Source organism: Lepisma saccharinum, unplaced genomic scaffold, assembly GCF_977018435.1.
Source record: "Lepisma saccharinum unplaced genomic scaffold, izLepSacc3.1 HAP1_SCAFFOLD_1107, whole genome shotgun sequence".
In the NCBI taxonomy this organism is placed as follows: Eukaryota; Metazoa; Arthropoda; class Insecta; order Zygentoma; family Lepismatidae; genus Lepisma; species Lepisma saccharinum.
The window spans coordinates 753-27,348 of NW_028143752.1; the positions used below are offsets into that span (position 1 = coordinate 753).

Sequence of the window (26,596 nt, forward strand, 5' to 3'; positions counted from 1 at the left end):
TCTTGTTCATATTATTAGGCACTTCAGGAATAACATTTAGTATCAATCCATCATTGAAAACTAGCCATCAATGTTGCAGTTGATATTCATGAAAGTTTGGTGTGAAAAACAAATTCTTTATTCAATGAATGGTTGAATTGGACCAAACATTGCTCATTGTTATGTTTCCATTTCTCACCTGATTGTTGAATGTTCTTCAAAACAATGTAATAATCTAGTATATTATCTTTCAATTGTTTCACATCCCGCAACACTAAAGCTAATATAGTTCCCAAATAGAATGTACAATTGAAAATTATAAACATTACAGTTAAATACATGATAATAAAGTAGAAGTAATCTTTACCTCAAAAACATATGAGGTAATCTGCAAAGATGTTTGATCTTCACGTCCATACACCTCAAGTTCATCCAAGTCTTTGATGTCTGAAACATCTGAGGCCATCCAATCACCTAAAGAATAAACATTTATTTTAGTACACAAACTAAGTTTGTAGTTAAGTCCACTTTATGCTCATATACGTCAATTGGGACTGGACCTACAGGTTAAAGTGAGATTTGAATAATTATGCAAAGTGCCTCCACTTGGAATTGAATTTGGCGTTCCTCGATTACTAGCTCTCTGCAAGAAATGTTAACACATAAAACCACTACATTATGAGGAAGGCCCAGTACATAGTTACTTCCTCACCAAGAAGTGGTTACTATTAACTTAATACTTTTTCCATAAAAGTACAACATTGACTGAAGATATGCAACTAGCATTTCGTCTACTGAGAACCAAGCACTGGTAAAAACCTTTCAATATTTACAAGTTGAAAAGTGAGGGTGCACATTTGTATTATTAATTCAGATGTTTTTATGTCTAATTATCATAATTTTTCTTGTTATGATATCTATGGCTATGTAAGTATTCTGTGAAGCTTTATCACATCATAACTTCACCAAATCAAATCATCTATTTAAAAAAGTAAAAAAAGTAAAGTGCTCCCCTGTGCATAGCACCATGCCATGAAGGCGTATAGGGGGTGTGGGGGTAACACCCCACACTTTCTTTCTTGAGTGGGGGTGATGTGATCAGCATCACGCCCCTGACTGCCTTTACCCCCCAGGTACCCATGTTATTCGACGCTGGGTGGGCGCCGGGGCCGCTTCCACTATTTGGTCTAGGAATTAATTCGTGCACCTGGACAAGAGATGGCGTAACGAGCGTATCGTCCCACAGTTCTGTGTAGCCACACATGCGTTGAAAACTCCTGTCAGCGTGCATCGTTCGTAGTATAGGGAAGTTGATTGACGCGTCAACAACAGCATTTTGTAGTCAACTGAACATGGCGCAGTTCGTGCCAGATAAAGTGTTTTTGCGGGGTGTTCTGCTTCATTACTTTAACATGCAGAAAAGTGCTACTGAAAGTCATCGTATTTTGTTGGAAGTGTATGGGGACCATGCACTAGCTGAGCAAACATGTCAGAAGTGGTTTGCACGGTTTAGAAGTGGTGATTTCGGCATGAAAGACCAAGAGCAACCTGGACAGCCAAAAAAAATTGAAGACGAAGAATTGAGAGCATTGCTCAATTAGGATTCGTGTCAAACGCAGGAAGAACTTGCAGAAGCATTAGGCGTTGATCAAACAACAGTTTCCAAACGCCTCAAAGCCATGGGAATGATTCAAAAGATGTCACATTGGGTTCCACATGAATTGAAAGACAGAGACGTTGAAAGACGAAAAACCATTTGCGAATTGCTGCTTCAAAGACAGAAAAGAAAGGGGTTTTTGCATCGCATTGTTACTGGCGATGAGAAGTGGATCCATTACGAGAACCCGAAATGAAAAAAGGCCTGGGTGAAGCCAGGTGAACCAGGTCCATCACAACCGAAACGAGATATTCACTGTGCAAAGGTTATGCTGTGCATATGGTGGGATATGAAAGGTGTGGTGTACTATGAGCTGCTGCAACCGGGTGAAACTATTAATGGAGAACGTTATCGACGACAATTAATGCGTTTGAAGCAAGCTCTGGCCAGGAAACGACCAGAATGGGAGAACAGACATGATAAACTTATTTTTCAACATGATAACGCTCGCCCACATGTCGCAAAACTGGTCAAAACCTATTTAGAAAATGTCGGATGGGAAGTTTTACCCCACCCTCCGTATTCACCAGACGTTGCTCCTTCGGACTACTACTTGTTCGATTGCATGAATAACGATTTGATTGGACAGCGGTTCACTTCTTCAGAAGATATCGAAAAATGGGTCTCTGACTGGATCGCTTCAAAGGATGAGGACTTCTTTTGCCACGGAATCCGTAACTTGCCTGACAGATGGGCGAAAGTGGTGGCTCGCGATGGACAATATTTTTCTTAAGGTATTTATGTATTTTGTGTTTGAACTACAGCTTGAATGTGTGCGTAACAACCGCATGAATTAATTCCTAGACCAAATATATAAAAAACTCAAAACTCAAAACATATCTAATTATATATTATTAACTATGGCAAAAAATAGTTTAGTAAAACATACAGACATTTACTTGATATTCTTATGGTGTAGAATTCCTCAAAGAAATCTTACACACATAAGCATACAGAAGACGTTTCTTCTATGTACATGTGGGTCTGTGTAAGATGGGTCTCTATTTCTTTTCAATAAGCTCCCCCATGTTGGGTAAAAATTGAAAGCCTTCCACAATTTGTACCAAAAGTATTACCAGTAAGATATATGGGAGAAGCAACAATATATATATATATTAGAACTTACCCAAAGTGTCCAGACGTTTTTTCTTTGACGGTGGTTCATGTTTAGGTGACCTTCGATCACCAAATGTCATAACTGTGCTTTCTTCCTTTTCAGTAAACCTCAATAATAATGAATTTCCGAGGCGTGAACCCAAGAATAAGTAATTATCTTCAAATATGGACAGCTAAAATAATTGAAAAAACGATCTCTGATTAACATAACTAAAATATTAAACTAGAAAGTGTGCAAATTGCACATCTCAGAATGTAAGCATACAATTAGGCTCTCTTCAACTTTTTGAATATTCAGGGCTACCAACTGTCAAAGGTCTTGCTTGTCTTCCATGTAGAAATGAGGTAGAAAAGCTATGTAAAGTAACTGATGTAGAAAGGAAGAAACGTCAGTCAAGCTGCAAGTTCAGATTAACTTATTGTAAATTGCTCATCTAATGTTCCTAAAACTTCAATGAGGTATAAAACATTGTAGCATGGAGTGCTAGGGTAACTTAATATGCATATTGCAGTATTACTATATATGCAATAAATGTGTAAGCTCAGTGAGCGAGCACATTATGTGCCAAACTTTTGATCTCACCACAAAAGTTATTGGGTTTCAGTCCCTGCCTGGACAAGGGTGTTCTTTGTAAGCATCCCTTCATCAATTTCATCTAATCATCTCTCATCCTCATTATCATGATTAGCCAGAAGTGATGTTAAATAACAAATATATACAATATATACAATAAATGACATATAGTTATTAACACATGAGTAGTGCAGAACACAAGAAATACGTAATGCAATTTCTTATTATTAAACCATTACAAAATGTGATAATATTAGAAAATTGTTAAAGATAACTTACACATGAAGTTAATACACTAGCAGCAGCCTTGTCAAAATGAAAATTCCTGACACTTCTCATGCTGTCTGCATGCAATGTTAACACATACAGTTCACCTCCTCTCAACGAGATAACAAGTCTCTCATTAGATATGAATGCTGCTTGTGCACCATCTAGCGTAATCCTCAGCCCATCCTGTGGTTCTGAAATAGAAAATGGACAGATAAGATCTACGATTGATAAATTTGGTGTTTTAAGTCCACTTTATGCACAGTAAGGCTAATCGGGACTGGACTTGCAGTTTAAAGTGGGATCTGAACCACTACGAGCCTCCACTGGGTTTCGAACCCGGGACCCCTTGATTACAAGGCAACGACGCTACCACTGCGCCATCGGGGAGGCCTATAAGATCTACGAAACACACGACAATGCTTTGACTCGAGAAATCAAGGGTCTTCCCCAGGACAGGAGTTAAAACATGCTTAAAACAGGTAAGGTGAGGGAGGGAGGTGATTTGGGCACCTGGCAAATAAGAATTGTTGAAGTGGCAGCCATTGCAGTTATGTTCCAGGGGTGAAAGACATCATACAGTGCTTTGGAAACCTCGAAAGTAGTTGGCAGACTAAATGCAACTTCATTCAGTTCAGTATTGATGATGCCTTCCCTAGCTAAAAATTCCTATGATACCCAAACTGAATCAAGTTGCATTTAGTCCACAATGAACCTTCTCAGTTTGCATTGTCAGTTGCTGTTTGTCAGCTGCCCACATCACCTACACCTACCTGAAGGTGACCCTTGGTGCATTGGGTCAAAACATTGACATGGTTTTAAGCTTTTAACAATTACAAGTATATTATATGTTTTTAGAATTTTGTGACTTAAAACAATTCTAACTAAAATGTGAATTCATATAAATTCCATCCATTGTCATAATTCAAACCAACGCTATAACATGAATTTTAATATCTATGTCCACATAAGGGAAATATTTAATCTATTAATCATTTAAAATGAGTAACACGATGCTAGATAAATAACACACAATGGATAAATGCTCCACAGAAATAGAAAACTTTGGACCAACTAATTTCTGGTTAGATAGCACAGCTTGAAAAACTTATGTAAAAATCATTTTACAATGGAACCCTGATTTTATGGTCTAGGATGTTTACATTTGCCCATATTTATTTGGCCACAGATTCCTGATGAACATATAATCAAGATTACACTGTATAATATAAGAGTTCAAATCTCTACTCTGTACATACTCAGCGGAAAATTTGTGCTTGCTTCTGCAACACTGTTGACTGAAACTCCATACGGTGGCACGCTTTGATTTAAATATAGCAAAGCATTCACGGAGAAAATCAAAGTGCCACCTATAGGCTTCTTAACTGGAATGGCTTGGGTGCAGTCAAACGGAAGGTTGTAAACAGACCAAATTATTGGATGAACTCTCTGCTGAATATTTAACGAAATAGCTACCATTGCACAAGTATCTTGTCGAACAGCTATACGCCTGTAAATAAAGTTGAAAACAATATTGAAAATTTGTTTCAATGTACACTTCTGTTCACAGAAAGTGGCACACTCGTTTGAGTTGAAGTCCAGCTTCGGTTCTGGCAGTACAGCCGAAGTAAGTGTTCGGAAACCAGCAGTGTTGCTTACTATCAATCATTTTAACCACAAGCAGGGAATTTTGTGTCTCTCAGGTCAAAGAAAAGGGCTAATGGAAAGATTGCAGCGTAAATATTAATTAACTGAACTGTCCACGTCTACAATCAAAGTAATGTAAATGTGAAAAATTCGTGAAAAATATATTTTTTTAAAAAATGCATTTTTGACGTTGTGATAACCACTTCACGAACGTCCAAAACGCGTTTCTTTTTAAAATAAATCTCATGAATATTTCACACTTACATTACTTTGATTGTAGACGTGGACAGTTCAGTTAATTAATATTTACGCTGCAATCTTTCTGTTAGCCCTTTTCTTTGAGTCTGAGAGACACAAAATTCCCTGCATGTGGTTAAAATGATTGATAGTAAGCAACACTGCTGCTTTCTGAACACTACTTCGGCTGTACTTCCGGACACAAAGCGGGACTTCAACTCAAACGAGTGTGCCACTTTTTGTGAACAGAAGTGTACAAAGGGCATCACCAAATTTAAACAATAAATGGCAGTAACTATAGTCCTATAAGTTTAATCACATCAATTTCACATGAAAACAACTGCTTGATCTGGTTTATATATCAAGACCGTCTATTTTGGTTGTAACAATCATTGGGTGAGGTCAAAAGAAGATGCAGTCACTTTACTTGTTAAGTAATCTCAATTTAAATTTGATATTAGCATGTATATACATCCATTAAATATTAATCTTAAAAATGTAAAAAGTAAATTAACCTCATGCAAACTGTACTGTGTCAATAAAGGGAGGGCCCCGCACATTCACGATCTCGGCCAATGTGGAGGTTATATGATCATCATCATACACAGACATCCTTTCCTCCACAGAATTGACCATAGTTAGCCATTTATTAAAGGCTGAGTGCCAAGAGTCATTTTATGCATGGACAATGTTGGAAAAATTCCAAACTGACATACATTATGTATCAAACCTTGTGGTCTGCATAGCAGGCAAAATGTCTTATCTTCTTTAAAGTATCTCAATCAAATAATATATTTGCATTTGTATTTTTGTTATTTTATGTTGCTTTTCTACCACTTTTGGCTCATCATAAAGATTATTACAACCTATGACTGTATAAAACTGATGAAATGACACACACAAAGTACACCCATGCCTGGACTGGGACTTGAATCCAGGAACTTCTGTGGCGAGATTGAAAGTCAAAATGCACTTGGGCACTGAGCCAAGAATTTATTTTCATAAACAAGTTGATTGTTTGATTGATTTGGCTTATTATGCCTCGCTTTTCTGCGACTTTCGGCTATGAAGATGAATGATATGATGAAATTGATGAAGGGACACTCACAAAGAACACCCATGCCCAGGTCGGGATTTGAACTTAGCCTTTTGTGCTAACCACTCTGCCACTGAAGTCAGCTTAACAAACAAGTCCAGGGTGGCTACAAACAAGCAGAAATGAAATTCCCTGACTTTTCCAGGTTTTCCAGGACAAAATTTACATTTTTCCCTGACAATTACAAACTAAACTAAATCGATGTTTTTGCAAATGGAAATAATAAACTCATACAGATCCAGGTATGGATTTGTTAAGTACCAATATTACCTTCTATGAAATTGACTCAATTTCTCTATTCTCTATGATTTGAATTCAAACTACAAAATAGTGAATTTGGAAAATTATTACAATTCACAAGCTAGGGAAAGATTACGGAATTTTGTCATATGCAGTAAGTTTAAAATAAAATACTTGATTATTTTTAAAGTTACGACTAAATGAGATAAGAGTGAAGAGTGATTGATTAAGAAATACAATTTGTAATTTATCAGTCTCCTTATAAATTCTCGGTATTACATGTTGATATTTCTACTGAGGTTTGGAACCCTCTGCTTGCAAAAACCATGAGTGCGGACTCATTTTTCGATGCATAAAGCTACTTCTCTTTTCTCTGTAAAGCAAACAACTTAACTCTTGCATATAAGTGAAACAATTGAATCAAAGAAAATAAAGTGTCATATTTCCTTACATTATCAATGGGATTTCTGCTTAGTACAGTATATCCAAGTGAAGTACCATGAAACTGACAACGTGCAGTTATACCATTAATGCTGACGAAAAGGGAATGTAGGTATTAGAAATTTAATGCAAGGAATTTATAGAATTGCATTGTATAGGTACCTGATTTAGCTAACCACACATTAAAACAGGAACACTCTAATAATAGAAGCTTCTGAAAGTTCATATACGAGGGGCATCCTGAAAAAAGCTCCAATGGTGCCTATATGCAGCACTAGTGGTCGAAGAGCGACACACACACATGCAGGCAGGAAGAAGTGGCATGTAGCTGTAATCTGGTACAGTTGCAATGCAGCCATTTTAGGACAGTTCTAGGTTAAAGATAGCAGCTCTCATACAGTCTACTACAGACTGTGATGTAGTCTACATTGCACACTCAAAATTTGGCACAGAGCCACCAGCAATCGTGTGAGGTGTGCAGACCAGACGTCGTGAGTGATAGTATGGTCAAACGATGGTGCAGACAATTCACGGAAGGCCAATCGAATGTGCACAACCCCATATAGGTGAGTACACGCAAACCCGTTGCATCACTTCAGGTGAGGAGATCTTGGACCAATCCCTGTACAGCCCTGGACTTGAATCTACCGACTTTCATCTGTTTGTTTAACTGAAGAGGTTTCTGGCAGGGCAAGGATTTGATCTGCGGTAGAGATAGTTCCATTTTTTGCTGTCAGACACATACACCATGGGCATACAAAATTTAGTGAAATGCTATGACAAATGCCAGAACAATGGTGGTGATTATGCTGAAAATTAGGATAGGACTCATTGTTACTAATGCAATAAATTACAACTGATATTCTTGTTTTATTTATGCCTAATCGGTAGGGACCTTGATATTTTGTTATTTTTTTAAATTGGTGTATTTTCTTATTTTTATTTTTTTACTATACGGTGTTATTTTTCCCAAAATTCACATTTTCATTTTAGCGCATTTTCTGGCAAATATATGAAATTATACCTTCATGGTGTTTTTAAACTACTGTTTCAAATTGTAAGTTGCATGGCTTACGCCTCTTCATGACAGTTTGATATCTTGAAAGTTATTTTGGGAAAGTTATTTCCATACCCCTTTTTTAATTTTAAGGTAAGGATTTTAGATAATGGAATTTTCCCCATATATACTGAAAGGTGCATAATGACCATATGTGGCGATGCACCCAAAAAATTAAAATCAATCATTCTCGAGTGACAGATACCGATATATTATGGCACCAAAAATTGGCATTATCTTTTTGACTTGTTAGTGTTACGTTTCCCAAAATTCGCGATTTTGTTTTAGAACATTTATCTGCCAAATATACCGAAACGTAATACTACATTGTGCTTTTAAACTATTATTTTAAATTGTAGGTCACATGGTCTATGTATCTTCGTAACAGTTTGATATGTTGGAACAGATTTTTGAGGAAGTAAAGTGTTCCCCTGCTCTTTTCCATGAAGGTGTATAGTAGGGGTGTTGAGTTAGGGCCCAACACTTTCTTGATCACGGCTAAAGGTAGGGGTGATGTGATCAGCACCATGCTCCTGGCTACCTTTATACCTCAAAGTTTCCTCAAGGTACCAGGTTCATATGATGCTGGGTGGGCTCCGGAGGAGTTTGAGTAGGTGGAAAACATCCCGGTTCTCCCCTGCAGGGGATCGACCCTGGGTCTCTCGCATAGTAGTCAGATGCCCTATCGACTGAGCTCCATTATTAGTCGCTTGACAAATGCCAAATGTGCGCAATTAGCTTGGTAATTCCAAACATATCTCATGCGACAAATACGAAGATGTGACTCCCGTGTGACGGTAGATACGCACTTGATCTCCTGTTAGAACCCTGCCACTTTGCTCTGTGATGCAAATGGTTTTGATAGAAGTTGAAAAAATCGTGGGAAATACATGATTTAATGTGGCTGTCGGAATTATTCCATGTACGTATAACTCTATAGTTTACTCTTGAGTAAAATGTTGGAAACCTTGCATGTTCTATGTACACAAACATGGCCTAGAAAAGACAAGAATGTTGGATTTCATGGAATATTTCCTTGTTTTAGGACATTTTTTTTAAAAAAATCACTAAAAACTCCAACAATTCGCATTTTATGCCGAATTCGCATTATTTAGATATTGGAAACGGGCGAAAAATGTGCCCAGACATCACTGCACATTCCTAAACATAACTTCGCAGCAATTACCATTTTTCACGGTTTTGGCATTTGCGAAAAATCAATGTCCCTACTAATTGGAAATTACTTTCTGGCCACCCCTCGTATAAATCAGTAGATGGAAAAGTGAAAATTTAGCAGAGCTGGCAGAGAAAAGTCAATTCTTGAAGAAAATTATTTGCTTTTATGATTGAATGATTCGAGTAAATATGATATTAAAATATTGACGTGTTTATTATTGGTATTTTATTTCATAATATTGGACATTAGCATTACTCAGTGAGAGATTAATGGCCATCTCTCATGAGTTTAAAACAGACAGGACAGAGAGTGGTGTCAATTTCATTGCAATACTAGTGTTACTGTAAATTTGAGGTTGGGAGCATGCACTTGCCAAATTTTTATAACGTTCACCAGTGCAGATTTATGTTTCACTTTTTCGTGATAGTATTCAATATATATCCCATTTGGTTGGATTCTTCTTGATATCTAAGAATAGTGCAATGTCATTGAAAACGTATGTTAACTTGTGCGAAACCAGTAATACCTCAGGATGATGAAAGAAAACCTTCGTAAACACTGCTACATTAAATAAGGTGAAGTGAGCCAGTAGAGTAATAAAATTTCGGCAGCATATTTGCAGTCTAAACTACAACTATCGGATGGCACCACCCACTCTTGTCCCCTCCATCTGTTGTCAAGTCCCCTTACTACTCCCATACGGACAAGAAAAAAATGATAATTCAATGCATTTTCCACGTAATATTTAGAGGTTTAACCTTTACTCCCCCGATGATACATATGGTATTATCAGAGTAAGGTCGTACTCGCCCAATGATGGTATCATGGTGCTGATTACGAAATGAATGTGCTTTTTGTACCTTGATACTCTTATGTTTGGGTGTAAACTCTGACGCTGGTCTGGAGCAAGCCTGGGAAATTCATATTGATGACCAACCTCCCCCCTCTCCCCCTCTCTGCAACATATCCATGCCACATTTCCGAACAGAGTTTCACATTTTGGCTCATTATTCAACTTTTGTGGCACCCAGGAACATGAAACATGTTTCAATCTCTTTGGAAACGTCCATTCTTTGAAGAGAATACTAAGAATTGCGCCTTCTCCCCAAAATAGTGGGAGAAGAGGGGGCAAACTCCAGATTTTTATGTTGTTTTTTTCATTGAAATTCGGTGGTCACGCCCCCAAAACCCCCTTCCTCGGTTCGGCGTTCTGAATTGTACACGGTTGCATGCTATGATGTTTTAGCTGAAAAACAAAACTTATCAGAAGTAGATTGCTCCCATAGTGCCACAGTAATAACAATTTACCTCCAAAAATGCAAATTACCTATACTATTCGTAAAAAAAAAATAATAATCACATTCTGCCTTATTATTCAACTTGTATGGCACCCAAGAACATGAAAAATGTTACGTTCTCTTGAGAAATGTCCATTCTTTGAAAAGAATACTAAAATTGGTGCCTTCTTCCCAAATAGCGGGAGAAAAGGGGGCAAACTCCAGATTTTTATGGTTTTTTCATTGAAATTCGGGGGTCACACCCCCAAACCCCCTTCCTCGGTTCGGAGTTCTGAATTGTACACGGTTGCATGCTACGATGTTTTAGCTGCAAAACAAAACTTATCCGAAGTAGATTGCTCCCATAGTGCCACAGTAATAACAATTTACCTCCAAAAATGCAAATTACCTATTTTTCGTAAAAAAAAATCACATTATGGCTTATTATTCAACTTGTATGGCACCCAAGAACATAAAAAATGTTACGTTCTCTTGAGAAATATGCATTCTTTGAAAATAATACTAAAGTTTGCACCCTCTTGCCAAAATAGTGGGAGAAGAGGGGGCAAACTACAATTTTTTTTGTTTTTTTCCATTGAAATTCGGAGCTCGCGCCCCCCAAACCCCCTTCCTCGGTTCGGCGTTCTGAATTGTACACGGTTGCATGCTCTGATGTTTTAGCTGAAAAACAAAACTTATCCGAAGTAGATTTCAACCATAGTGCCAGAGTTATAACAATTTTCCTCAAAAAATGCAAATTACATATTTTTCGTAAAAAAAATAATATATCACATTTTGGCTTATTATTCAACTTGTATGGCACCCAAGAACATGAAACATGTTTCGTTCTCTTGAGAAATGTCCATTCTTTGAAAGGAATACTAAAGTTTGCGCCTTTTCCCCAAAATAGCGGGAGAAGAGGGGGCAAACTCCAGATTTTTATGTTTTTTCCCATTGAAATTTGGGGGTCGTGCCCAAGCCCCCTTCCTTGGTCCGGCGTTCTGAATTGTACATGGTTACATGCGCTAATGTTTTAGCTGCAAAACAAAAGTTATCCGAAGTAGATTGCTCCCATAGTACCCGAGTTATAACAATTTTCCTCCAAAGAGTATTCGAATTTGAGGTGTCAAAATAAATAATAAAAAAAAGTCAATGAAGAGGAAATTCCCTGACATTTCCCTGACTTTTTTTGACACCTTAAATTCCCTGACTTTTCCCGGTTTTCCAGGTTTTCCAGGTCTGTCGCCACCCTGAAGTCTCTCGAACAAAATAAAAGAAAGTATTGTACAAATGAAAAATTATTACATCAAACAGAGCAGTGAAAATAATTATTTAAGACTGCAATATGTACAGTTAGATTAATAGTATTTGATGTAAAGGTAAAGTGCTCCCTTGTGCTATGCACCATGCCATGAAGGCATATATGGGGTGTGGGGTTTGGGCTCCACACTTTCTTGATCACAGCCAAAGGTGGGGGCGATGTGATCAGCACCATGCCCCTGGATGCCTTTACCCCCCAGAGTTTCCTCCAGGTACCCACTGTATATGACGCTGGGTGGGTGCTCGAGCCACTTGAACAGGTGGGAAAATTCACGGTTCTCCCCCCTCGAGGATCGAACCTGGGTCTCTCGCATGGTAGTCAGATGTCCTAATGACTGAGCTACCGTGGCATCAATACTATATGATGCACAGTTTTAATTGTAATTAAAATCAATATCATAATGTCATGTTCAGTCGCATGCATATAGGAATTTTAATGACCCCAATGACTTTCGGGGTCATTACAACAGTGAAGTATTCATGACTTTGCCTGTGCAGCAGGATTTAGAACCTAGAATGTTTTTATTACAAATATTACGACAAATCTTTGACTGATGGAGAGGGAAGATGAAAATCTGGAAGACAGAGCAGAAACATGCACCTCCTAGTGCATTTCTCTGCATCAAGTTTTGTTTGTGATTCTCTACTAAGAACATACACCATTTAGCATCTGGCACTAGGAAATATTTCCAGTAGTATATGTATAACACTATCTTTACCTTACAATAACTTACCCAGCAAAAGTCCGAACAGGTTCATACAGTATCAATAGTGTTGGTTCATAATAGCCATGAAGGAACTGAACATCTATTATATTGTCCATTTTTTCATCCAGATCTTTCAAAACAATCATGTACGATGCTAGAACAGGTGCCTTCGACGAGACTGCACTTGGAGGTTTTATGTCCTGAAACTTTTGGTCAGGATCATCCATAGTGGTTTCTCTTCGGAATGGCAAAACAACAAGCTTCCTTCCATAAACAAGCATCACAGCACACCTTCCCTCTGGATCAACTCGGACAATTGGGACATGATAATGGTTGGTCCAGCCACCCTGTAAAAATTCCCAGTAAAATACAATCACGGAACACAATACTGAAATTTCAAGAACGTGAGTGATAGAATGTTCAAAATTAAATGTGGAGTGGAACCCTGAATTTTGTTTTCCCACATTATACAGCATATTTAAAAAAGAATCATCCAATTTCAAAGTCATTTAACTCCGTAACCGTTCACTAAAACACATTGAACAACATACTGTTAGGAAGAGGATATTCACGAGTTTCACATGCTTGCTGGCAGGTAGCAGTAGGGCACTCTCCCACGTGCTCGCATCAGATTCAAGCAAAATGGCGACATCGCAACAAAAAGCTTTCTGTGTACTGCACTTTGAAGTGTGTGAATCTGTTACAACAGTGCAGCGTGAATTTCGGCGATAGTATGGTGTTCAACCTCCTACCGCACAGAGTATTCGACGTTGGCACTGTTTCTGTGCCTCCACTTCCGACTAATGTGGATGGACTGCGAAATCGGATCACAGAAGCAGTGACTCCAGATCAATTCTCCCGTATGGACATATGCCGAGCGTCCAAAGGGAGTCACCTTGAGCACTTATGAACATTTTTTATGTAAAAATTTATGTATAGCTGTGTATTTTAAAACAAATTCCAAGTTCCTGGTTTGATAAATAAAAAATATATAGCCTTTTGAAATTGGGTGATTCTTTTTTAAACACCCTGTACATCCAATTTGCATGGTTCCAACAGAGCATAATGTTATAAAATTTTCCCAGATTCTATATATTCATACAATTTTAGATCTTTCATCTTTGCCTCCTGGAAAACGTAATGTATAATGAACAAAACATTACTGTATAAATTAGACATCACATAATGTTCGTTATAAAGTCTACATTTTGAACTAGCAGCTGAAAAGTTTGAATCGTAGTCGTAGATCAGTTGAGTTGTGCTTGGCTGACATTTACTTTTCTGTTCCAAATGCTGCAAAACCAAATAAACATGATCAGAGAAACTCAGTGTTGCCTAAGTGCATAGTTTCCTCACTCGTGCAGTTGTAACTCTGAGGGTTGCTAAAAAAAAGATCTGTCACAAGTGACCCTCATGAGCTTACAACAAAATTGTGGGCAAAGTGCCTTGACTTATTGTACTTTCTCTTAACCTTTACTTGTATTTTGGTCGATGCATGCATGCAGATGATTACAAAATTCCTGTTTTTTTTATTATCTTGATACTTTTCTTTTAGGTCGGAAACACAGTGTTGGCACGCAATGTGGATGCACCCCCTCCCCCCCCCCCCCGACTGCAAAGTTACGTATGGAAGCTGGCGAGAATTTTAAATTCGTACACTTATTTGACAAAAAATGTTATAACTTGTAGACTATTTGAGCAATCTACTTCGGGTTACTTTTGTTTTGCAGCTAAAACATCAGGGCATGCAACCATGCGAAATCAACATGCCAAAGCCAATAAGAGGGGTTGGATGGGCCGCGGCCCCAACTTTCAATGAAAAAATCATAAAAATGGGGAGTTTGCCCCTCTTCCCCCTATTTTGGGAAGGGGATGCAAATTTAGCCTTATTTTCAAAGAATGGTCCTTTCTCAACCGAATGAAAGTCATTTCATGTTCCTGGGTGCATTACATTATCGAATATGTGAAACAAACTCCCCATTTTTATGATTTTTTTCATTGAAAGTTTGGGGCCGCGGCCCATCCAACGCCTCTTATTGGCTTTGGCATTTTGATTTCTACACGGTTGCATGCCCTGATGTTTTAGCTGCAAAACAAAAGTTACCCGAAGTAGATTGGTCAAATAGTCTACGAGTTATAACATTTTTTGTCAAATAAGTGTACAAATTTAAAATTCGTGCCAAATTTCTCGGCGAAACAAGGGTATCTTTTTGACGACCCCCTTGGCAGAGTAAAGGTTAATGTGGAAGTATAGCAACAAGCAAAGGCAGCAACTATACTTGGTAATGTTGCTACTGTCAAACTGATGCTGCATGTACAGTGTCCACTTGGCAACTGAGACTACCACCCACACCAGGGCATCATCCATCCTTGAAGACTGACAGGGAAAATAGATCCCAAGGTAAACTGCCAGTTAAAAATTATTCCACTATAGTTTCCCTACAGTAGCACATTTATTCTAACATAAAAGAAATTAGTCTGTAACACAGTTGGTGCACCTAATACTATTAACCACAATAAACATAAACTTAATATACTTTAGAAAACATTTTAGAATCTGTACTTTTCAGGCTTTGTTGACCAAGCCACAGCTGCATGACTTTTACATTTGGCACTGGAACATACAAAATGTATGTGTATTTCAAACTATGTGAATTAAAAGGGCAGTCTAAGCTTCAAGTTTTATAACAAATAATATGCCTTACTCTCATCTCCTCTTCTTCGAAATAGTGTAGGGACAATGTCCTGAGATCGTGCGTTTCTGGATCATACTCGACAACACTCAACTTCGCATCCTTGAAGCTCAGCAGAAGGGCATCCCTTGTGGATCCAGCCAAGGCCACAGCCTGCACTGACATCACATTTCCAAACAAATTAAATGTTGCCAGGCATTCTAGTTTCACTTTGGGTGCATTGTCTGAAAATTTAAAGATATTTTAGGTTAGTAATATTTAAAACATATATGTGCCACCTTCATTTCAAACCTATAACAAACCTGTAGGGTGAAGGAAGACCTGCCAAGCAGCTTTTCACCAAGCAATGAACAATCCTCACGTTTCACCTTTAGCGTCCAGATGGTCGAATTTGGAAAAAAGCCTGTATTTCCATTGCGGACAGATGGTCGATATTTCGACCAGCAGTGCACGGCAGCAATTAACATGTCATTTCTTGAAAACTACACATGCTATTTCAGTTGTTATTTTTTATGTTTAGTATACATTTGAAGGTATGATATACTCGAATTACAAAACAATATATCCATTGTCACTATTATTAAAAAATGAAGTTTGAAAAAGTTCATATTTTCCATTCATTTCCCCTGTGTTATTATGGGATAGATTTATAAAAATGGCTATAATTTCTAAACTACAGCATCTTTTTGGACAATTTAAATTCTACAAGCAAGAATGATAGTCCAGGCAATTTACACTTTGACCTGGGCAAAATTGCTTCAGAAGATATTTAAACAGTTTCTAGCTCAGAAATAACATAACCAAAATCAGACAAAATCGGACCACGGGAAAACCCCTAAAAACGGATTTCAAAATGGCAGACTGGCTGTTTTCTACTAATGACAAAAAATAAAGTAATTTGCAGATTTTAGAGAGAGGTAATGCTTTTATTTACATTTAATAATACTTAAACTAAAACTATATTTCAACAATATAGCATTTCTTATGCAACTTTGATATTAAGAGTTATTTATAGAAGTTAGACACTGAGTTCTCTTAATTATAAAGTCAACTTCTAAGGATGGACAAAGTTTAATTTCCCTCCCAACATTTTGAGAAAAATCAAAATTTTTAAATGGAAGCAGCAAAGAACTTGGGAATAACGAAACTGCTAAATGCAAATCACTCTTTCATTAATTCTTAGATTTCAATGTTGAGTGAAAGTTCCAAATATATAAAATCAGTAGAATGTAGGTAATTCCCATTTTTACAATTCCAGCCCCCCCCCCCTTCTTCCCAAAAAAATTAATCCTGCGTACGCTAGTAACTGTCATCATATTATTATTGCAACCACTTGCCACGAGTTGTTGGAGAGGACAATCGATTACGCTTGCATCCACATCGTGAAGTATCATCAAAGTTCGACGTGCAGGAAAAGCAAACCATCTTAAGGAGGAAATCTAGATTTAGTGTGTGTACAGCATAGCAGGAATTATTCTATACATATCAACCCCTTCCTTCTACCACGATCATCTCTTCTCTATACTTCCAGATTCTTATTTGAAAGTGTGTGAGAAATTTAAGGTACGTTTTGGACGAATCGGTAGGTGACAAACACTCAGGTGTAACAAACCATATACCTGCAGCTAATGTTTTCAATTAACATTCGACGACATAGTTTGATTGTGGATTCCGACGACTCGCAGTCATACAACAGAAGCATTGCTTTTCTTCCAACGGCTTCAATATCTGAATGTTGGCAGGAATGGAAACAAAATGAATTTGCAGCTGAACGGAGTTCAGTTACGTTCATCAGTTTGTCTAATGCTGAGGAATTCCCAATTGAGCACATTGCAAATGTGGTTTCGAGTTTTTGCTTCAGGTCCGCTTTATTCACACATACGCTAATCAGGACTGGACATGCAATTTAAGGTGAGATCCTAATCACTACATGCCTCCACCAGGCATCGAACCCTGAGCCCACTATATACAAGGCGACGGACGTTATCACTACGCCATCGAGGAGGCCAGATAAATTCTGGGTGTGGTATTAGAGCCAGTGAAAACATACAGAAAGAGGAGCAGCTTGCGGATATGTCGACCCAACAATGATTGAATTTTGAGGATATTGTACACAGTATTGGGAGATGGTCCCTGCCTTACGTCACTGCGATAAGATGACTTGAAACCATTGTGCTTGGCATGGTACAGAAGCAATTTGCCCTTTTCCCTCTATTACTGTTGTACAAATACTTGCATTTTGTAATTAGACTGCAGCACGAACGATGCCCACACGAGCATCCTCATCTGCGTTGTACACAGCACACCGATGCTTCTATAGAGCGACCGCAAGGAAAAAAAACCTTGGACGAAAAGTCCCCGCACAGCTTTCCCTTCTTCCGTTCACCTCGGGCCATAAGGAAGCATGGTCCACTCTCCCCCTCCCTGGAATACGGTGCACAGGATTCGGGGGTCTGTGCAGGTTTTTATGCTTGTGGTTCCACTATACATCATCTCATCTGTAAGGGAAATAATTGCTTGGTTGTTTTCTTAATTAGCTAGGGAGTTATTTTTCTTGTCGGCGCTGAAATTATCATTCTTACTAGTCTTGATGTAGAATCTCCTGAGAATTAAGCCCTTGTTCGTAGGAAAGCCTCTGTAGCCATCATCAAAAACAATCTCTTTTCAGAGTGAAATCTACACAAGGGATTGCAATGTTCTTGTGTGTTTCATTGTTATGCCATGGAACAGCATAATGCACTGGCTTGTGCACTGGATTTCTTCAACTTCCATTCGAAAGTTATTGCATGACCTAACTGAGAATTCTGGGCTGCTCTCAACATACTTTATCAATCGAATAATGCATGAGGATATGCACAAAGCTTGTATTTCTCTGAAAAAGTGCTGCATCGTATCAGACAGGGCCCACGATGTAGCAGCAGCAGAAAATCCTATGATTTTCACTTTGTCAATCTTTTGGCAGAATATTTGAGAAGAATCTTTCTAAATTATATTGAAGATGATATTCGTACCAATGTAATGCAATTCATCAAAATTAACTGCTGTACTAGTGTTGCAGAAACTTGAGTCAAAATGAAATTGGGATATGGATTCCAGTTGTTCTATTCCCTTTTTAATAACATTACAGTCTTCAGTTTGTCTACTTTCTCGCATTTCATTGTGTTGCTCACTACCCTTCATGAAAACTCTGGTATATTCTTGCATTACGAAGTTGTAAGTGGAACACAAGTGTATAGAAAACATCCACGTTGTCTTCTGGATTTCTGTAAATCAGTTTCCTCCTGTCAGTCCTTGGCACAAGGTCTCATTCGAGTTGCACACAGGGTCCCGGTTTTGATACCCGGTGGAGTGATTCCGACCCCACTTTAAACTTTAGGTCCAGCCCCAATTAGCCTATCTGTGCATAAAGTGGACTTCGGACTTCAAACAAAAATTCAATCCGAGTCCGGTCCATAATCTGTCACTTCATCTTTCCACAAATTTACCTCCCAGAAACATTTTCTGAATGGTTAGATTTTCAGACAACAAACAATGTTTTCTGCAAGTACAGCTATAGGGACTTGAGGTAATTGTGATCTATGTCTGCTGCAATGATGGAGAGAATCTTCAACATAACTTGCAACTGCAAATCGTCCACGAGCCAGCTCTATCAGCATTTATCAAGTTAAATGCAATGCTGGTCATTTGTGGTGATCATATTTTAACTACATCTTGTCCATTGTCCAATTTTCTCTCACAAATCATGCACAATTCAGATATTTTCATTCTTAAAAGGCAAAATATAATTTGACACAACAATAAAACACAAATTTTAAGTAATAATACACAAAATATTAAAAATAATTTACAAATTAACATACAATGTAAGGAAATTCACAATAGCCAGTCTGCCATTTTGAAATTCGTTTTAGGGGGTTTCCCTGTGATCCGATTTTGTCTGATTTACGATATGTAATTCAGCAATGATTTCTGAGCTAGAAACTGTTTAAAAACTTTCTGAAGCAATTTTGCCCAGGTTTGACGGAAAATTGCTTTAGATTGCCTGGACAATGAGTAAAAAGCAACATTTTAAGCAATGTCCGACAATTAAGGATTTTGGGGAGGGGGGGGGCATGGGGGCAAGGGCCTTTTTTTTAAAAATTAGCCCAGATCACGTGGTAGCACACAGCAAAAATTAACGCAACATTTCTTGAAAACAATAAACTATATTTCAGTTCTGTCTCTTTCTTCAATAGCACATTGATTAGGTAAGATATTTATTTATTTATTTCTCAATAAATAAATAAATATCTTACCTAATCAATGTGCTATTTAAGAAAGAGACAGAACTGAAATATAGTTTATTGTTGAAAGTGGACCTACATGTTATTTTATATTTGAAATATTGTAAATTAGTTATGTAATAAAGCTTTTTCCTCAAAAATATGAAAAAAAAATTAAAAAACACCATCGTGCAAGACAGAGTGGTTAGCACAGCATGCTACGATGCCAGGTTCAAATCCCAGTCTGGGCATGGGTGTCTTTTAGTGAATGTCCCTTCATCAATTTCATCATATCATCACTCATCCTCACCTTTGTTATTAGCCAAATGTGGCAGAAAATCGAAGTAGAAGAAAAAAAAAGAACTGAGCATTCAGTTAAAATATAGAAGAACTCGCTCAAAAATGAACGTAGAAAGGCGGGACTTTTCCTCACCAAAAATTCATTGTTTTAAATTGTACATATAGCGTGGAAATATTAGACTGCAGAAAAGCACCACTAATACGTAAACTAAAACAAAATAATATAAAACACTTGTTAACACTTTAACACTTCACAAACATGTGCAAACTAGACACCAGCTATCTGGACAGTGAAACACTGATGTGTCCAGTGCCAAAGTCAGCATAAAGCTGTGGGTCTAAATGCCGACAGACGTGGTCCCACTGCCGAGCCCAGTGGCTGCCATTCTGCGAACAACTTGACTGTGAGACACACTGTAGGATTTATTTCTTACAAGTTACTATAGCCTCTAGACAACAGAGGCTAATTAATCTTACTTAAGACCTCACAAAAGTGTAAACATACAATTTGATTTCACGAAAGTGTTCTGAGGAAGTATGGATTCAAACTGCCAAATAAACAAAAATTAAACGAATGTGAAAAATCTTTATATTCTGGTATAAAACTATTCAAAATTATTTTTCAAGTATAGTGATTGCGTAACAGCCACAGTTGGCAACTTTATACCATATTTGCCAGGGTATAAGATGCACAGGCGTATAAGGTTATTTTTTGTACACATTTCTGAGGGAAAAGCTTTATAATTTACAGTAGCTATTTCAAATATAAAGTAATATGCTTTTGTGCCACTTTTGGCTAATCGCAATAATGAAACAATGAAATTGATAAGGAGACACTCACAAACAACACCCATGCCTTGGCTGGGATTCGAACCTGGGACCCCTGGGTAAGCAAGAAAGAAATTGTCTAACTTAGAACAGAGAAAATTTATAGAATTTAAGGTACGGTAATCAATTGACTATTCTGTTTCCAGCTTTAAAACGAAGTAGGTGTGGCCAATAAGTTACCGAAATTTGTATTAATGCGCGCGGTGCTCACTTTCTATTCGCCAGCAATTGCCCATCCCTCCCAGCGCACGTGTTAGCTTCAGTGTCAGTATTTTCCACAACGTTTCGAAACTAGAGTGACTTTTAAAAATGTGCAAATATCAATTTTTTAAAATGAACACTGTTGTAAATACGAGAGATGAAGAAAATATAATAAAATAGAGGTAAACACTTACCAACGATGTCAGTTCTCGTCAATGGTAATATACCATGTAAGAAGAATTCACACAGATGTCCGTTGTAGCGGAGTGATTATTACTGTGCGCTACGATGCCAGGAGTCCTGAGTTTGAATCTTGGCCTGGGCATGGATGTTCTTTGTGAGTGTTATTTCATCAATTTCACCATATCATCACTCATCCTCACAATTAGCCAAGTGTGGCAGAAATGCGAAGTAAAATAAACCAAATGAATCATGCAATAATTTAACCAGCGTAGACAAACTCATATCCATGAAAAAAGAACATCCACTTTCCTGCTGACGGCAGCAAGTACAAAATCGGCTAAAATGTGCCATCCGCGTTTTTGTTCGGCTGAATTTTCTTGCGGACCGCATAAATACTTGTTTTTAAGACACCTGTTCAGAAGTTAACGATTCAATACAATACTCTGGATTCCCCGCAATTTTGGTATCGCCACTTGTTCAAGGTTTCAAATGTAGATGTTGTGTAACACTTGCTGTTGAAGCCACATCAACATTCAATGATACTTACAACCTATAAACACTACGCAAAATCTCGAGAACCACCACACGGCAACGGAGAGGAGGGCAGGTTTTGCAGGGTCGAGGGGAGGAAAGCTATAAATAGCCCTGTGCTCGAGGGTAACAGTGTTTCGGAAGATTCTTGACCACCAGAAGTAGTGTCTCCAACTATGTTAGTTTTTCCCTTATGAATTAGATACAAGAAATGTGAATGTCTTATTACGTACACGCATGTTGGAACATTAATAAAACTTTGTAGTTGCGAAGTTGGCTATATAGCAATTAGATACGATAACAGCTTTGGAATATTACCGAATTGTAACGATGTTTCTATATAGGTCGGGTAGCAACACTGAATGGCACAGTTTGCCCATCTGTAACGCCAAAAGCTTGTGTCCCCTCCCTCCACAAATTCCATCTTGGAAGCAGTTGCCAGTGTATGCATCTGGCATTTTTCTTTGACTAGCTGGGGGAATTCAGGTTCCTGAAATCTGAGCATGTTTTATGTGGGAAGTAAAGGAAAGGAAGCGTAGGTGGATCATTTAATAAATGCTAAAGTAACATTCTGTACGATTCTAAGCATCACTGGTTGTATTTGCACCAAGCACTTTGGCTTTCTTAAAGGTTTCCCTACAATCTTTTGCAGTGTGTTGATTTTACCATTCTAGATAAAACGCATGAAGTTGAAAGCAGTGTGTACGTGTTTGTGGTATATACATCAACATGTGTGTAATCTAGAGATTCCCATGTCAGTCACTGTCAGTCTAAATCATGTTTTCTGATTCTGTCTAGTCTGATGTTTCAAGATTATAGACTTTACTTAATATTGCGAATTTGCAACACTGCACAACACAGATTGACGGACAAGTAGCGGGAATTTCGTTAATTTGAATGAGTGTATGTCACCGTAGGTGCTTTACTAAAGAATGGCTATGAATTCATAAACAAGGATAAGGCTAGTAAATGCTTTGAACAGCATACAATGCTGTATTACTCTAGTTTCAAGAGGGCATTGAATGGACTATCTAACAGGATGCAAAAGGTCTGCGGAGGGACTATTGCCAGAATCCACCAATAGGGCTGCACTGGCTTTCTCTAGAACACGTGCTTTTGTTTACATCCACTTCGTAGTGGAAAAAAATGGACTTTAGCGTTGTCCATGATCACTGGGTGTGCAATGTTTCCAACCTTCTTCACCAAAAAATACCTACTTTCGTGTTGCTGATTTTGTATATTTTTTTTTCCGGTTTCGAAAACCCCACGAACCATTCATAATTAGCCCCACGAACCATGCATGGATAGCCCCACGAATCATTCAAGGATAGCCCCATGAACCATTCATAAATAGCCCCACAAACCATGCACGGAAAGGTTAGGTTAGGTTCAGTTAGGTTAGGCAGACATAGTTAAAATTGTCTTCCTCAAAATTGTCATGTTCTTGCAAAAAAATGGCATGGTTGGAAACACTGACCGGGGGTTACATCATCGAACGCACACAGCATTTGGTTCACGTAGTAGAAGGACATAGAGGCAACAGCTTTCCTGCATTGGAGAGACATTGATCTTAAAAAGTACATGATTTACCGGCGATATAAATTAAGCGATGGGTAAAAACACTTCCACGAACTTTCAAAAGTGTATGGGAAGTCAGTTTGGTAAGTAATTTCTCCTGTAAAATTGAAAAATATGTTTTGCGGATACTGAAATTTAACCAAATTTACACACTAACTTAGCGTTGCAAATATTACGTAGGCCTACATTCCGACTTGGGTGCCGTGGAAAAATCTTGAAACACTAAGGGCACCATGAAACGAAGAAGTTTGGGAACCCATGTTCTATGAGATAAGACTTCTGATGACAGACTGTCCAAAACCAACCAACTGTAACCCACCTGTTTTCTTTTCTTTCCTTAGATCAATGTCTGGAATGAGGCGGAAGACTCTTACAATGTTAGCTCCTGCCACAATAAGAGACTTCTCCCTTCTGTTGAAAAAGTTGCAGCTTAGAGTATGCTCTACTCCAGTGGCTGCATGGGTCTGCTTGCATATTGAATACATGGTGGAGGTCTAGTTCACGTCATGCTTCACAAACTGGAAATGAAACAATACTGATCAACATGTGTATCTCCATTACTACCAGTAATTTCTATGTATGGATATTTGTGTTTTACAGAATAAGTACACTAGATTATCATACACAAATAAACATCAACACTACAAACACATAATGTACAAAAACTCTAGCATAAAAATGTAAAGATAAGGTCCACTAGATGCAGATATATCTTGACTACTAAAAAATCTATTCATATGAATTATTCATCTACAAAATCCAAGGTTACACATATGTACCAAACAGCTTCAAATTCTGACAAAATAGCTGGACAAGTAGAAGGTCAAAGTTAAAGCTATCTCATATGAATTTTGAGTCTTTGGTAACAGTTCGTTATATCAGACACACATTAAAATCGGATATTTTGTGTTTTGCATGGTTCATACTTATCAATTGTGTATTGCGGAACATAGTTCAAGGTGCCATTATGCTTTTTACACGAAAACAAACACAATTTTTCACATAGAGAGTAGTTTTTGTTATTCATTTTTTCGCTTCCCTAACACACAATATGGTGGGCACACATTGTCGGTATGCAGTGTTTCCAATCTTATTCACCAAAAAATACCTACTATCGTGTTCGTCACGTGTGCAAATTGCACATTATGCACAGGTAGCTAACGGTTAGCCCCATGAACCATTTCCGATAAGGTTAGGTTAGGCAACCATAGTTAAAAAAAAGGGGGTTGGAAACACTGACAGGGGGTTACGACATCAAACATATGAAGCATCCGGTTCACGTAGGAAAGCAATGGTGAGATATTTCTCTTGCAAAATACATGATTCCCTGGTCAAATAGATTCCACGATGAAAGAAAATACCTCGACGAACGTTAGAAACCTTAGAGAAACTCATTTCCGTAAGTAGTTTCTTGTGTAAAAATGAAGAAATGTGTCTCCGATATAACAAACTGTTATACCGAGTCTTTTAATTTAGGGCTAGTATAAATGGTTGTATGAGGAATCAACTGTCTCTAACTATGCCACGATGACACATAGGGGATGTGAAGGTAGGCCCCAACACATTCTGAATCTTGACCATACTTGGGGTGATGTGATCAACACCACTCTCTCACACGAGTAGCATAAGGCTGGTCACATCAACTCCAGAAAGTAAGCTCCCAAGGTGTCAGCAGTATGTAATAGGACAGTACTACTTTACTATACCAGACACACCTGTCAATGATTTATTTCGCACTTTTTTACATTGCTAACGTACTATTCTGCATTGCTGAACATTTATTTAGGTGAAATAATGAATTTCTAACGAAAATAATGTCTATTTCTTACATTAACGAGTAATTACTGTTCTTCCATATTTCCACACAATATGGCGATAGATTACCCGTTCATCGCGCGTTGTGCCAGTGTTTCAGTGTTTTGTCGATTTGGAGCGTGCATGCAGTGATGCAACCTTGTTCACCGAAAAATACCTAAATTTAAAAAATAAATTAAAAACACCACGAAATTTTTTCACGAAAAAAGTTCAATTTTTGACATAAAGAGTAATTATTAAACCATTGACGTTAGCCCCCAAAACCATTGATGATAGCCCCACGAACCATCACGGGGACGAGGTATGCCTACTAGGTTAGGTTAGGTTCCATTAGCACTCCTTTAATTCAATTTAGCATATACGGACAACGACATGTCATCTAATAGCGAAAAGACTGCGTGGGTTGAAACATGCAGAAAGCAAATGGCGGCAGCAGCATAGCACGTCGGAAAGAGATTTTCGTAGAAAACCACATGCATTCGCATTAAAATGGATCAAAACTACATTACCGAACATCAACAACGCTACAGAAAATGATTTGCGTAAGTACTTTCTCCTGTAAATTTGAAGAAATCCGTCTCTGGTATAGTAAAGTGTTACCCCAAAGGGTTTGGAGTGCTTCCTGTCTTGGTTGAGGGTAATTTCAATGCCTCGCATACTATTTCAGATCCAATTCCTATTGGTCAACGTGTGCAAAAGGCTTTAAAATTTTAAAACTTTTGACTGATAAGCATATGGGTCTACAAGTGATGTAAACATTTTTGTTCATTTACTACGAGAACAATGGTTCATAAGTTTATTCTAATCTATGCATAAAATTCTTGTTGCATCTTAAGTTACTTATTCCAAGTAAACTAAGTTACCGGCAACTATTCATTTATTGCAAGTGGAAATATACAGGAAGCAGGAACCTTCAAAACATAAGTTGTACTAGCATAAAAATACGCTCCACTACATGAATATTCCTTCCACAATATTTTAAAGGTACTTTTATAACTTCAATGTCCAACAAACGTGCTTTTTACACGGAACAGAATATTTTGACCTCGTAACTACATTGACCTACACCGGTTACACGGGACAAAAAATCCATTCCTCACCTGATAAAATGACACACACACATATTTACCGTATGGTGAAACTAAATCTAACTTACTAGTTTTAAAATACTTATTCCAAATGCAAACAACATTTTACGTACATTAACATAAATATATATTTTTAGCGATGTTTATGCACTACAGGGCTAATCGTAAGATCCTTAATTACTTGATCACCGTTATTCATTCATTATGGAATGCATGGTAAATGTGCGTCCTGGATTTGAAGATAAATTTGGAGTGTTCATTTGAAGAAACATATACTTTAATTTATGAAAAATATTGTATATATTTATGAGGTATTTTTAAAATT

At 37.8% G+C, this 26,596-nt stretch overlaps 1 protein-coding gene across 1 annotated transcript; it reads right to left on the reverse strand.

Annotated features, from left to right (window-relative positions):
• Nucleotides 1–346: 346 nt before the first annotated feature.
• Nucleotides 347–26,461, reverse strand: LOC145983505 (cleavage and polyadenylation specificity factor subunit 1-like; the record flags this gene model as incomplete). Its single annotated transcript, XM_083116592.1, has 8 exons — nt 26,385–26,461; nt 23,688–23,886; nt 15,498–15,709; nt 12,820–13,139; nt 4,853–5,103; nt 3,606–3,787; nt 2,763–2,925; nt 347–453 (listed from the first exon to the last, which is right to left on the reverse strand). Coding segments are annotated over exons 2-8 (1,401 nt in total), but the record flags the coding sequence as incomplete, so codon positions are not given.
• Nucleotides 26,462–26,596: the final 135 nt, after the last annotated feature.